At 38.7% G+C, this 15,539-nt stretch overlaps 1 protein-coding gene across 2 annotated transcripts in view; it reads left to right on the top strand.

Annotated features, from left to right (window-relative positions):
* ALG8 (ALG8, alpha-1,3-glucosyltransferase) overlaps positions 1–15,539 on the top strand; it is a 32,491-nt gene that overhangs the window by 12,261 nt on the left and 4,691 nt on the right. For both annotated transcript variants that reach the window (XM_008566045.1, XM_008566052.1), the window contains 8 exons: positions 683–876; positions 3,007–3,116; positions 4,362–4,429; positions 6,462–6,588; positions 6,958–7,061; positions 8,050–8,170; positions 12,586–12,725; positions 14,349–14,488. In XM_008566045.1, coding sequence (XP_008564267.1) covers positions 683–876; positions 3,007–3,116; positions 4,362–4,429; positions 6,462–6,588; positions 6,958–7,061; positions 8,050–8,170; positions 12,586–12,725; positions 14,349–14,488 — 1,004 coding nt within the window. The remainder of the gene's footprint in view (positions 1–682; positions 877–3,006; positions 3,117–4,361; positions 4,430–6,461; positions 6,589–6,957; positions 7,062–8,049; positions 8,171–12,585; positions 12,726–14,348; positions 14,489–15,539) is intronic.

The following is a 15,539-nucleotide window of genomic DNA, read 5'->3' as shown; positions in this document are numbered from 1 at the left end:
CAATATTTAATATTCTAAAGTTTGTATATTTTTCATATGTATATTTTCATTTACTCATTAATGACTGTTCATTTAATTAATGATCAGGCACTTACTGAATGCTCAGGATACAAAATGACAAAGGGTGGTTTGTACTCTCAAGGATCACATAACATAGTGAAACAAAAGATAAGTAGCATTTTATGTAGCATTTTGTTGTTTGTAAGTATATTTCATATGTATTATCTCAGTTAACCTTCATAATACCTCATGTTACAAATAGAGAAATTGAGTCTCTGGTACAGAACTTGAACCCAAGCAGGTGAGTCATTTGTTATGCTGTAGCTCCTTTTTTGTATTGAGATGAGTAGAACCATGTCATGACCAAGTTTATTATTTCAAGGTTTCAGATTAATTTCCTTTAAAGTATAGTTGACTCTATTTAAGGAAATTGAAGACCATATTAAGTAACTTGTATATGTGCTGCCGAAGCGAGCACCATATTAAGTAACTTGTAAGACAGGTTTTAGTGTTCTGCTCAGGCTTACACAGAAATTGCTCTATTAATGTAGGGCATATTTTAAATGTGATTTCATTTTATTATGCTTTTTGAAAAGCCAGAAAAAGAAAAATTTTAAATCTTTACACCACCTTTCTTTATTCAGTTACTTAGGATATGTTTTATCGTCCATTTTTATCACAGGCAACTTCAGAGTGGACCTTGGATTACCCCCCTTTTTTTGCATGGTTGGAGTATGTGCTGTCACATGTTGCCAAATATTTTGATCAAGAGATGCTGAATGTCCATAATCTGAATTACTCCAGCCCACGGACCATACTTTTCCAGAGATTTTCCGTCATCTTTACAGATGCACTCTTTGTGTATGCTGTCCACGAGTAAGTCTGGGGAACGTCATTTTGTGTGGAAGGTGTTAGGAAATACTATAGCATTAAATAGTATTAACTTATTCCTAATGTAGGGGAAACAAAGTTCATATAATAGCAAATGCTAGAATAATGAAAAACTGTGCTGTGCTTTAAACTACATGAGTATTTACAGTAAGCAGTGTAGCTGAATCTTTTGGAAGACTGGGGATAAGGTGGGGTTATAAGTTAGAGGCAGAACAAGAGATTGTAAATGCTGTGAATTTAAGTAGAGTTCCAGGGCCATTTCTCCCACCCATATGCCTTTCTTTCTTCCTTCCACAGAAGCCCAAAGGCTTCTGTGACCTGCCCAGTTCTTTAGGATACACATTCATATACACAGTACATGCACACTCGTGCACACGTATTCATTGTGCTAACGACCAAAGTCTATGCTTACGGAGCTTACGTTCCCATAAAGTCAGAAATCTTAGTCCTTTTAGTTGTTTCTAGATTCTTTCCTTCATGAATACTCTTCATTATTTTAAGTTATGTTTATGTTTTGTATTTTTATGTTTTACATCTTTTACTTAAAAATTCATTTTAAGTAGTTGAATACATATATACAGAATGTCTTGCACAGTGACTTCCAAGTGTTAAGTTTTCACTTAATGTTGGTTTCCATTTTGTCCTAAGCCTGCAGTTGTGATCGTGACAGAGCAGTAACTGGTATCTATTCAGTGACCCTTGTCATAAATGGATTGTTTTTATTTGTGAGGCCTCTAGACTGAACCCTTGCCCAAGTCAGGAAAAGAGTCTCTTGAGAATGCCTTAACCCCTGCTCATTCTCATTGAGTAACTCCTGTTTGACACCCTAACTTTCAGTCTATTTATAACCTAGCAAGAGTTGGGAGGGAAGGCAATTTGTAGTACACTTCTTTTAACTCAAAATGTTTGAATTCAAGCTCTTAGGGAAAGTGTATGAGCAGAAAGGGAGAAGGATTAGAATCCATTTCCACCTGCAAAGTAGATGGAGCAGTTACTAAGACTGTTGAAATCTATGGGCCAGTTCCCAGAACCAGGCACTATGTATACATTAACATTTAATTTTCTCAATTGCTCTATAAGGTTATTATCTCTATTCATGAGGAAACTGAGTCTCCCTGGGGGAAAAGCAGGATACCTTTGCTAGTCCCTCTTTAATTGAGTCTATTATTTGTTTCAGATTTCTTTGCTTTTAGAATTTTCCAATATTCAAATGTAACACATTTTAAACATATTATTTTTATAGAATAATACGTCATCACTGTCAAAATGGGAAAGCACACACACAGCAAAGATGACCCACATTCCCCCACCTATAGTTACCACTATTAACATTTTGATGCATATTATTCAGTCTCTTTTCTGTGTCTGAATATAATTTTTATGAAATAAAAATGGTATCATACTGTTTTGTCACCTGCTGTTGGCACTTAATAATATATCTCAATAGTTAAATAACATACATTTTTACATAGATTTTTTTGTTTGTTTCTTCAACAGTTAGGAGCTGCAAGTTTGCAGCTCTGTTCTTAATTTGGCTTGTATGAAGATATGTAATTTAGAGTACTAAATCACCCTGGTCTATATTTTTTACTCATAGGGGCAGAAATAGCATGTGCCCTCTCAATTTTCAAAATCCTTACTTTTGGGCCTGGCCCGTTAGCTGAGTTGGTTAGAGGGCAGTGCTGATAGCAGTAAGGTACAGGGTTCGATCCTCACACAAGCAAGCCACCAAAAAACCCCTAAAAACCAGCCAATCTAAAACCCAAAAAGTAAGGATTTTTTTTTTTTTTTTTTTTGGCAGTTGGCTAGTACAGGGATGGAACCGTAGACCTTGGTGTTATCACCACCGTGCTTTAACCAGCTGAGATAACTGGTTTTTATTTTCATTTTTGTAAAATGAGGACTTTGTTTCAGATCAGCATAGCTGAGAAAGGGAATTGAAACTGGCCCTGAAGTCTTTGTTTTAGCTGCCACCTTTTTAAGAAATCAAGACTGGCATGAACAGTTTGTCAGGAATGGCTAATAAAATATATCATAATGTACTCTGAAGAAGTATTGTGATGTTTTAATGAATATCAGAGTTGTTTCTGTTTCTTTCCTGGTGTTTCAATGTAGGTGCTGTAAATGCATCGATGGGAAAAAAGCAAGTAAAGAACTTACAGAGAAGCCAAAGTTTATTCTATCAGTATTACTGCTATGGAACTTCGGGTTGTTAATTGTGGACCGTATCCTTGATATTCTATGTGCTATTCCCTTACTTATTCCAATATATGCTAATGTAAGTTTCTTTCTATAATGATGACTGTGAAATGTGAGCTGCTTTTAAAAAAGTGTGGGGTAAATAAGTGGGCTCTTAAAACTGTGGTCTCTGCCCAACTTTACTGGACTTTGATTGTTAAAGCACTTTGTCCCAGAAAGTTAGTGGTAGTATGTGAGAACCATTTAAACCATCAGTAAAACAATATAATGAGATTTGTTAACTGTCTTTAGATTAATACATATATATTAAATAGTTTTATCATATATTATTCTAAATACATTCAATAGGAAAGGGCATATTACAATGTTGCATGTGGGAATAGTAAGGCCTGCATGCTTTTCTACCATTTTGGCTTACAACATGTGAACAGGCAAAGTTCTTAAATTTAAAGGATTTGAATGTAATTAAAATCCTAATGATACAAGCCTAATATTTTTCGATTTTCATAGAGGTAGCCTGATGTGGAGGAGAACACCCAGACTTTGGTTTCAGTCTGACTTGGACTCAGATCTTAGTTACATAGCTGTAGGGCCATGAGTAGATTAACATCTCTAAACTATCTCAAAAGAAGATAATTCTAACTACCTCACAGGTTCATAGTGAAGCTTAATAATAGACTTGTTGTACGTACTGTAAACAATGGAGTCCAAGGGAGTACATGCTAGTGACCTTCAGTAGCTGTTAGGTCTCTTCCTTTCTCATTCCGCATTCTAAAAGAACGAAACAAAACAAAAACTTCTTGCCCCTTAGCTGCTGGACATTTAAGGTAGAAAACACATGGGCAAGTTTTCTGTTTTTCTTCTTAAACATAAGTTTTAGTTAAAGAGTTTGTGCAGGATTTGACTTCGTTTACAGAAAGCACATTTTTGAAAAGTCCAAACTAGTAGAAATATTTTTGTCTTCAATTTACCTATTAAGAAAGCACTTGTGGGCTGGGCTGGCCATTTAGCTCAGTTGGTTAGAGCAGACTGTTAGAACACCAAGGTCAAGCCAGCCGACAGAAAGAAACAAAAACAAAACAAAGAAGAAAAAAAAAAGCATTTGCAATTTCTCTTTTTTTTGGCAGCGGCTGGCCAGCATGGGGATCCAGACCCTTGACCTTGGTGTTACAAGGCAGCGTGCTACATTTACAATTTCTATACTCAATGGGCTGGCACAATTCATTATGATTTTGGTATCTTCTGTTGTCTTTCCTTGACATCAAGTCCAGATATTCATTTCCAGTACAATGGTTTTTTATTTGGATTAATGCTACTCTCCATTGCACGATTATTTCAGGTAAACACAAGATTATATTTTTTTCCCCTTCAGTTTTTAGCTTGTGAAGGCAAAAGTGTGGGTAATAGGTAAATTTATTTGACCAACTGTTTTGAGTTGCCAAGTGCTATAGATAGTGTTATTGGGTATTTCTCACAAATTCCATCTCCTCTTTTGACAATTTTCTTCATTCTACAGATGACAAAATTATACTCTAAAAACTTAATAGAGTGTGGTAGGCCTGAATTAAACTTTAGTTTATGTAAATGTTTGTAAGAATGAAATCATTTATGTAAGAATGAAATCTCCAGCAGTTTTTATAATGTAATAATTATGATTACAGTGCTTTACCATCAGAAACATGTAGTATAGTGTAATGGAAAATATGAATTTAGATGTGTGACTCAGAGGTGACTGAAGTGCATTGGCTGCTTCAGATTAGATACATATAATATCTTACTGAGTAAACCTCACAAACATTCTGTGAAGTTGTTATAATTAATATCCTCCTTTTATAGAGGAGAAAACCAGAAATTCAGATTTCTGGGTCACCCTTCTGAATCAAAATCTCTGAGTGTTTAGGACTCTAAGGAATTTTGATACATGTCAGGTTTGGGAACCATTAACCAAAGGCAAGTCATTTAACCCTTGGCTTCAGTTTTCTCATCCATAAATTGAGATTTACCCTTACATTCTTATTTGTAAAATGGGGCTACCTACCTCACAGGGACTTTGGAAAGATCAAATTGGATAATCTTTTAAAATTCTTTGTCAACTGTAAATATCTGGATAAACCTTTTTCTCCTTTACCCATTAAAAGCCACATAGTGCTTAGAAGATAATTAGTATTTAATGAATGTCTGTTGGATGGTTTTTGAATAAATGAACTAAAATTTGACTATAGAATCAGTTAGATCTTAATCTGGATCTTAAATAAGTAATAAACTTGGGGAAGAGCGATGTGGAAGCATCCCATTCCTATTCCTAACCAACCCTCTCCTATAGCACACCTAATAAGGAACCTCACCTTTTGTGGTCCCTTTAGTAGTTTCCCCTGCTGAACACCAGGACTATTATCTCATTTGATTCTTCCAAAATTCCTGTGAAGTAGGTAGAATTCAGATTTCTTTAGTTGTAGTCAAGTCATTTTTGTTTTTTTAATCAGAATACCTTTAGATCTCCTAGGTAGTTTGTTAGGATCAAGTGCTATACCTGGTGTCTTCAGCCTGATAGCACTGGTAAGTTACCTGATCTGTAATATTATTTAAATGTTCTTTTAGTAGCATAGCATCATATGTATCCATTCATACTCTCATTCCCAGCTTCTCTTTGGAAATCAACTCCAGCTATCATAAAACTGTAAGGGGTAATTAAATTCTGGGCTCTAACTCCTTAGGCAGAATTTGTAGTATTTTGTTACTGAGCATATATCCTATATATCAGCATCAGGCTTAGTACTTCATAAATATTTGTTGAAATTAATGAATTTGTGAACCGACTAGACTCAGTATATAAGCTAGTTGGAATTGCTTGTGTTCTCATACTGCCTGTAGAATATTTACCTTGAATTTTTAAAGCTTTTTATTATAGAAAATTTAAATCATATAAAAATAGAGAGAATAGTATGGTGGTCTACACACACACACAGAGGATTATTTCAAAATATATCCAGACATGATATTTCATTTGTTTTCAGACTATATCTTTAAAACTAGGTATTGTCTGGCCAGCTGCCAAAAAATAAAATAAAATAATAAATATGTATTGTTTTTCTATTTTTTAATAAACTTTTTTAAGAATAATTTTAGCTTTACAAAAAAGTTGTGAAAATAGTAAGAGAGTTCCTGTGTACCCTTCACCCATTTTCCCCTAATGTCACCATCTTACATAACCATGGTACATTCAACAAGACTAAGAAACTAAATTGGTACATTCGAATTTCTCCAGTTTTTTCACTGTCCTTTTTCTCTTCTAGGATCCAATCCAGGATACTACATTACTGCATTTCATTTATCCTGAATTTTAAAGTGATATTTCCTTTTAAATCTCCTAGAAAAGGCATATGGAAGGAGCATTTCTCTTTGCTGTTCTCCTACATTTCAAGCACATCTATCTCTATGTAGCACCAGCTTATGGTGTATATCTGCTGCGATCTTACTGTTTCACTGCAAATAAACCAGGCAAGTTTTAGTGATAATATCAAAACTGTTTTTTGTTTTCTTCCTTACTGTGTTGAGTTGGTGGTTTGCTTGATAAGAGAGTTTTATGATATATCTCAGCTACTGATCCTATAAACTCTTTATCCATTCCAACTTTTCTCTGCTCTTGCCACATCATAAAGATTGGGGGTTGGCCAGTTAGCTCACTTGGTAGGGTGTGGTGCTGATGACACCAAGGTCAAAGGTTCAGATCCCCTTACTGTCCAGCTGCCAAACAAACAAATAAACAAAAAGATTGGTATACTATCAGGGGATACTTATAATTTCAGTACATGGTATAGGTTATGGCTTTCCATGCTCCTGGTTAATGAAAATGTTCCTTTCCTGTAGATGGGTCTATCCGATGGAACAGTTTCAGCTTTGTCCGTGTTATTTCCCTGGGACTAGTTGTTTTCCTAGTTTCTGCTCTTTCATTGGGTCCATTCCTAGCCTTGGTAAGTGTTTTTTTTGTTTGTTTGTTTTTTAATAAAGTAATACATGTTTTTTGTTGCTTAGAAAAAAAGTAATAAAGCCAGGAATATATGAAAAAATTAAATGCTATTTCTTTCTTATTCCTCCTACCCAGTATGACTCTCCAAAACTAGGGTGGTATTATTTCAAACATTTTTATGCATATTCAAATATGTATATGTATATATTTAACTAGGTGTTAGACAAACATAGACACACAGAATTGATTCTCATTATTTGTGGATTCTGTATTTGCAAATTTACTTACTTGCTAAAATTTATTTGTAACCCCCAAAATCAATTATTTTGCAGTCTTTCACAGACAGCAAAGATTCTGAAGTGCCTAGAAAGTAATAGATGTTCAAATGTTTTTCTTTTTTCCCCTTCTTCCCTACCCTGAAATAAACTAATCAATTTTAATTCCAAATAAAACTGAAAAGCACCACATCTTTTGTAGTCTTCCCTACAATTGATTAGTTGCTCCAGGAGACTTGGATAAGCTACAGTCTGTACTCTCCTTTGTACCTTGTAAACTCTTTTCTTTATTATACTTATGTCATAATAGTGTGGACTGGTATTCAAAGTATTTTTATGTATCTCGTCCCACTGGACAGTTGAAAAGGTTAGACAAAAAGAGATTCTGTGAGGGCCGGCCCGTGGCTCACTTGGGAGAGTGGTGCTGATAACACCAAGGCCACGGGTTCAGATCTCATATACGGATGGCCGGTTAGCTCACTTGGGAGAGTGTGGTGCTGACAACACCAAGTCAAGGTTAAGATCCCCTTACCAGTAATTTTTTTTTAAAAAAAAAGAGGTTCTGTGAACTGCTCAGGATCATACAAGTACCTATTTGAAGGAACAAAGACTAGAACCCAGACCTCATAACTTTATACACACTATGCCACTAGTTCTCCTTTTGACTTTGGGAAAGATTGACAACTGTTTAATCAGTGTCATTTCTCTTTTTAACAGAACCAACTGCCTCAAGTCTTTTCTCGACTCTTTCCTTTCAAGCGAGGCCTCTGCCATGCGTATTGGGCTCCAAACTTCTGGGCTTTGTACAACGCTTTGGACAAAGTGCTGTCTGTTATTGGTATGGTACCTTTTTACTTAGACTATGAATATTGAAAGGACTAATCACATCGAGAAATAGAAAAACTTTGTGTTTTGAATGTGGCTGAATTGTTTGCTCTCTATTCCTTCATTTCACCTCTCAGGATGAACAGGGGAGGGCAGTTTTGGGGACTGAGGCTTTTAGTGCAGTGCACAGACTGCATTCCTTATAAAAGCTCCTTGTGGCAATGAGGTTGTTGATTCTTTCCTTGGGGGAAAAAATCAGACACTTTTTAAAGGTAAGTTCTGCATTAAGTAAAACATTTTTCAACAGAGTTAACCCTACTTTTGTACTTAAATATATGAAAAAGCAAGAAAGAAGAATATGTAAGTTGTGACTCTGGGTATTAAACCACTAAAGTGATAACTGTGCATTTAAGCCTGAGATGAGAAGAAATGAAAAGCTATGCTTTAAGTTTGGATTGTAATGAAAAATAATTTATGCCTTGAGATTGTTCTAGTAAAAGTAACTCACTTTAGAATAACTCAACAGTCTCTTATTTGTGAATAGAGCCTAGCTTGGTGAGAAAATGGCAGGATCAAGAGCAGTGATCAGCAGACTTTTTCTGTAATAGTAAATATTTAAGCCCCTGCAGTCCATACACAGTGATTTTGTTTGTTTGTTTATAACCCTTTTAAAATGTAAAAACCATTCGTAGCTTTAATGTTGTGCAAAAACAGGTGACAGGCTGGATTTGGACTTTGGGCTATAGTTTGTTGACTCCTGATCTAGAGTCTGATGATTTGGTTTGGAGGCTCATCTCCAAAAATTGCTGGCTGTGTGCCACTGACCAGTCATTTGATTCCTCTATTCTTACTTTCCTCCCTATGCTAGGGGGCTACTGTTCTTATGCAGCATGCTGTGAGGAACAAAATGAAGAATAAAGAAGTGCTGGGTTATCAATAGCAGGGACTTTGGAGCCAGACAGACCTGAGTTTAGTTCTACCACGTATTAGTTGTGTCACTTCAGGCAAGTTACTCCATCTCTCTGTGCCTCAGGGGGCTAAAAGTAATGGCTACAAAGCCCTTGGCACATGGTAGATGCTAAATGCCTATTGGCTGTTATTACTGCTTTTGATACGAACTATAGAAAATCATAATGTGATATCATCCCTCACTCACTGTGAATCCAGTCTTTGTGTACATGGCATTCTTACAAAGTGATTTTTTTTGTTTTGTTTTTAATTTTTATTGAATCATAATTGATTATACATATTTTAGGGATTCAACATTGACATGTGTTGATCAAATCAACACTACTTGTGTATATATTGTTACAAATCATAATTATTCTTTATGCCCCTTGTCCAATCTCTCCCCAACCCCTTCTCTCCCCCCTTCCAACTCTGATAACCCTAGATTTCTTCTCTCCTTCTAAAAGAGTAATGATTACTCTGTTGATTTGTTGCCTAGATGATCTGTCCAATGCTGAGAGGTGTGTTCAGGTCCCCCAGTATTATCATAGAACAGATGCTTCTTCTGTCTCTCTGGAATGGGCTTTGTGGAGAGAGACATCCTCTTCTTTTCTTTGGTCTCTGCTGCTGACTCCTTGTGTAAATATACTTCAGTGACTGGCAGACCATCTGCATGGTGGTTGTGGCATCTAGCTGCTTTCACAGCAGCTGTGGTTATTGTGGCTATGGTGGGCCATCCACATGGAGGTGATGTTTTTGGCATGTTCCTTACCTAGTAGTTGGTGGCTTCCAGATTCATGCCTCAGGACCCCGGGTAAGCCCTGTGGCATTGGCGGTGTGCTGGGTTATGGGAGGGAGTTTTTTCTTTCATTTCTATGTTGGATTATTTGCTGTTCCCACTACTTAGACTCTGCGCTGGAACCAATTTGTTGTCCTTTGCTTACTTCTAAAGTGGAGGAACTTCCTGTGGGGACCAATACTTGAGCTCTGTGGTTGAGCTACATTGCTGCTTTTCAGCTGATTCCCTGGGGAAGGCTTTTTGTGTAGCTTAGGTTTTAATGGTTGACTTTATAGGTACTTCCGGATTTAGTGAAATCTGCTTCACCTGGGTTGTGTAGAAACACTGGTCTGGGCCTGAGTCTTTTCATCAAACTGCACCCCATACAATTCTGTATTCCTGACCAGTCTCCTCTGAGTGGTCCTACACTGATTGGAACGCAGATCAGCTGTCCTTGCTGTGCCCCAGTGTTCTCCTGGTGGGCCTGTCTCCCCTACCACCTGTGCTCTAAACACTTCCCATGGGACGGGCTGTGCACTGGTCCCTTGCGGTGACTCACCGGCCTCTGAGTAGCTCCTTTTTTTCATTTGTTGTGGCTCCTTGGTGCTATGTAGGTCCATGGGAACCCTATTAGTGGTCTTGCTGGCATAGGGGCCACCAAGGCCCTCTTCTCGTCTGCCACCTCCAAGCAACTTCATCCGCAGGGCACAGCTGTGGCTTTTACAAGCTCCTGCTCCACGCACTCAGCAGCTCCAGCCTGGAAATGGCCGGGATTTGAAATGGTCGGAGCCATTTTTTCTTTCTCTCCTGTCTTCTCTCGCCTTCATGTACTCCATAGGTCTCTCCTTCTCTACCCCTGAGCTGTAGCGGCCCAGCTTGGCTATCGTTGCTTTTTAATAGTTATAAATTAGCTGATTTGTGGGAGAGAGTGACACTGAGGACCGTCTATTCCGCCATCTTGACCGGAAGCCTTACAAAGTGATTTCTAACATTGTAGAAAAAGCTTTTAAACATCCAACATAATATAAATTACAAAGGCCAAATGTGTTGTCTGAGTCAGGAAACTCTACTGTACATTACCTTGTATATCTACCTCATCAAATGTGTCTTAAATGGAAAGTCAGTGGCAGGTTAACCAAGTTTGTTTTACGGGAGATAGTTATTAGCTTTAAGAGAGCATCAGAAGGCTGAAGGGGAAAGGGAAAGAGGTGAACAAATAGAAAACATTTTGGTAGTCTGTACCTTTCTCACATTGCACTGATTTTCAGTGGTTTTACATAGGGACTTACAGGTAAGTGCTCATACTGTCCCTGACTGTCCTATTACCCTGGAGCTTGTTTGGGATGGGGCTTGCATCGTCATCCTTGGACTTGGTTCATTTGATAAGTATTTATTGAACTCCTGTGTACTGGGAATAGAAATGAACTCATCATTCCTGCCTCTAAGGAACACAATGTAGTAGAGGAAATGAGCCTGTAAATAAATACGTTGCAGTATCATGAACATTAGAATAGAAAGCTCTCAAGAAAATCAGCTGTTTCTTGATTTAGGAATTTTCTCAGGTGAGTGATTGAATTAGGAGTTAACTTGACAAAGTGAGTAGGCCATTCTAAGCAAAGGGAGTAGTAGCCTGAGCAAAAGGACACAAATGTTGAGGACCCACAGTTAGTTCATTATGTCCAAGCCACATTTAACAAAGTAGAGATGAGACTGGAGACGTTGGAAGGGGCTAGATCATAGAAGACAATCTATGCCATGTTTAGGAATATGGACTTTCTCCTGTAGGAAATGAAGGATTCACAGTTGGGGTGTGGTCAGACAGCATTTTAAGAGGTGCTTCATTAAAGAGGTGAGAACAGATTACTGTTCATGTTGTCTGCCAGCAAGTTTCCTGCAAGCTGTACAATTTCCCTGTTGCAGTACAAACAGCTGATTTACATATTATAATGTTAAGACCAGAGGCATTTTAGGTAGAACAGTACAGAATTAAAATCATGAAATCTTGGCCTTTAAGCAGCAATAAGATTTAGCAGCTTATTTGTTTTCTCAAGGAATTGAATGGCATAATGTGGTGCCCCATTTGTAGGGAAATGAAGGAAAATGGTCAGGGCCCTTCATGTTCAGAATCTTGCCGAGCATTTGATGTAAATATGCACATGCACCCAGGTGTTCCTTGGTTATTGTCTAACATAATCGCACATGTGCACCCAGATGTCCTGGGTTATGGACTTAAGTATAAAAGACACGTGGCTCTGATCCACAGTGCCCCCCGCCCCCAGGATGCCCTGGGGGGGGCCACAGAGGGCCACTACTGCTGCTGGAGGCTGTTGTTGCAAGCTGTTGCTTCAAGCTGTTGCTGCCAGGCCCCCGGGATGCCCTGCTGTTTCTGCTACTGCTGCTACTGCTGAGGACTGAGCTCATGTCATCTGTCAATGGCTCCCAGGATCTTTCCCAATTACCTAGCGTGGACCTGTGTGTGGGGGGTCTGGTGACCCAGTCTGTACAATGGGTTTGAAGGGTCTGAGCCCTAGCCCTGACAATACTAGTGGAAACTTACTATACCAAAATAATGAAACATTTTGGCTTTGGTTATGAATTGCTTTAACAATAGAATTGCCTAGCCATACACTTGGCATAGTGTAGCCCTAACCCGACACCACTGATAAAAATAAAACAAAATAAAATGTCTGCTTACTCTGTAGGTTTGAAATTGAAACTTCTTGATCCCAACAAGATTCCCAAGGCCTCAATGACAAGCGGTTTGGTTCAGCAGTTCCAACATACGGTCCTTCCCTCAGTGACTCCCTTGGCAACCCTCATCTGCACTCTGATTGCCATATTGGTAAGAACTCAACAGGTGGTATTCATTTCTTGAGTTTTCTCTGCTTTTCTTTGTGTGGCTGATTAAATTTCAACTTTCAAGTTTTTCCAACTGTAGGATAAATTTCATGGCTATAATCCTTCTGCAGATCGAAGCATTTCCTAGCAATTCTTATAGTAACTTTGAGTACCATAAGGAAGGATTACCATTAAAACCTTGATGTAAGGGCCGGCCCGGTGGCGCACTGGATAAGTGCGCCGCTTGGGAAGTGCGGCAGCGCTCCCGCCCGAGGGTTCAGATCCCACATACAGACCGGTTCCCGCTCACTGGCTGAGCGAGGCGTGGGAGCAACACCGAGGGTTGCGATCCCGTTGCCGGTCCCCGGTCCGGTACGGGGGCAACACTGAGGGTTGCGATCCGTTGCCGGACATGGAAAAAGACAAAAAAAAAAAAAAAAAAAAAAAACCTTGATGTAAGAGAGATTCTTGCCAGTGGCTATTAGAACATCTGTTCATCCTGGGGTGAGGGAAAGAAGAAAAGCCCAGGGAGGAGGAGGCATGGACCGTGCTGTGGAGAAAGAAGAAAACATTTGTGACCAGGACATACAGATTTGTTTTGGTTTTTTTTTCATCCTTGGCTAAATAATCAAAATTCCAAATGTGTCTGGATGGTGTGGATGTTTTGTCTTGATGGTAATAATGAGATGAGAGAGTCAATAGTGGCCCTTAGAGCAACAGATAAGAGTCTAAGATGTGTTAGATGCTGTTAGAGTCTTCATTCATAGTTGTTTTTGTTAGTGATCATGATGCCCCCAATTTCATGATATAATTTAGTAGAACTTACAACTCAATCCTTTTGATAATTACAGTCACCCTTAATTTTGATTTCTAAATGATCCACACCTACTAGCAAGACACGTGACCCTACTTAATTATGTGGCAGTACATAAATAATTAAGCTCTGCTGGTCTACTTGTTCACATGTTTTAACTGAGGTAAAAACTTTTTTCCTTTTTTTCTTTTTTTTGTGACCGGTAAGGGGATCGTAACCCTTGGTGTGGTGTCGCTCGCACCACGCTCAGCCAGCAGGCGCACCGGCCATCCCTATATAGGATCCGAACCCGTGGCCTTGGCGCTCCCAGCCCCGCATTCTCCCAAGTGAGCCACGGGGTCGGCCCAAAACTTTTTTCCTAAAACCTCAGTCTTTGTAAGTTACACTCCAGCCCAGCATCTACACAAAGCTAGATGTTTGTTTATCAATATGATAAATTCTAATTTATTAGCACAATAATATCTATGAACTTTTATAGTTTAATAGGTTCAATGACTATTAATTAACTAATTGTGAAGATATAATAAGTTGTTATACTATATATCTCAGAAATTATCACTAATTATTAATTTTGATAAGTAGAATTAATTTTAATGAGTTATATATACTTTCAAATGGCTATTTTTTCTGTGTAGTTGCTTTTATGTTAAATTTTGGTGGACTGTGCACAAAGGGATGAATTATCCTAGTTTAATGGAGAATTGTCTAAGATCTGTTTTTCGAATATAATGCTAATTGTATTTGCCTGAACACTGTTTCTGTAAAGCCTATTTTAAATGATACTGAAGTTTTATCTTTGCCTATTGTTTCTAGCCCTCTATTTTCTGTCTTTGGTTTAAACCCCAAGGGCCCAGAGGCTTTCTCCGGTGTCTGATTCTTTGTGCCTTGAGCTCCTTCATGTTTGGATGGCATGTCCATGAAAAAGCCATACTGCTAGCAGTTCTTCCAATGAGGTAAGTAGATAGCTCATTCAGTCAGCATTTCTGGCATATTTCAGAAAGATCCTATTGTTTTCATTTGCTTTGTCTCTTGTCATGTTCAGAGGGATAGGCAAAGGCAAAGAAGAATAGGAACAGATTTCCACTAGGACAGGACAGGGATGCTTAACTAGGGATTCTTGGACCCATGAAGTTTCTGAGGTATGCAAAAATGCACGTATCGTTTCTGCATTTTTTGTAAGGGGCACTGTAGTGATCAAATACCATGAAACCAGGCTGCTAGGTCTGGATATTGAATGGCAGCATGGTATGGAAAAAGCTTGGGCTTTGGGGTCATCACATCTGTGAAAATAGGGTCCTATAATACCAAATATTTGTACTGCACTTCAGATTTTCCAGAACTTTGTGTGTGTGTGAGTTTTGCATTCTTTCTTTTGAGCCTCACAGCAATCTTTAAGATATTCAAGATAAATGGGTATCATCCACTGTCTTAACAAATGCAGAAACTAGGGGTCAGAGAGTTTTTGACTTATCCAAAGTCACACAGCTAGCAAGTAGCAAAGTTAGGACAAAAACCCAAATTTTATGATGCCAAATCTTGTGATCTTTTTACTGCCATGCTAAATAAAAGCATTTTGAATGTAGTTCAAAATGTTCTAAGTGTTCATTTTATGCATAATTGAAATCCAGTAGGTAGATGGATGGTAATGGAATCAGACTGTTTTTCTTGAGATTTTTCTTAAATCCTGAGAAATCATTTAAGCTCTGAAAGAACATTAAGCAAATTTGTCAGATCGTGATATGGCTTGTCTGAGTTCATTTAGTAATATGGAGTTTCCAAATTAAAAAGTAGAGTGAGGGCCGGCCCGGTGGCGCACTGGATGGGTGCGCCGCTTGGGAAGCGCGGCGGCGCTCCCGCCCGAGGGTTCGGATCCCACATACAGGCCGGTTCCCGCTCGCTGGCTGAGCGAGGCGCGGGAGCGACACCGGGGGTTGCGGCCCCGTTGCCGGTCCCCGGCCCGGTACGGGGGGGGAACGGGGGGTGGGGGTCCGTGGCCGGCCACGG

This window comes from Galeopterus variegatus, unplaced genomic scaffold (genome assembly GCF_000696425.1).
Source record: "Galeopterus variegatus unplaced genomic scaffold, G_variegatus-3.0.2 Scaffold15, whole genome shotgun sequence".
Taxonomy (NCBI): Eukaryota; Metazoa; Chordata; class Mammalia; order Dermoptera; family Cynocephalidae; genus Galeopterus; species Galeopterus variegatus.
The sequence above is the reverse complement of the archived record's forward strand: the minus strand, read 5'-3'. Positions and strand labels throughout refer to the sequence as shown.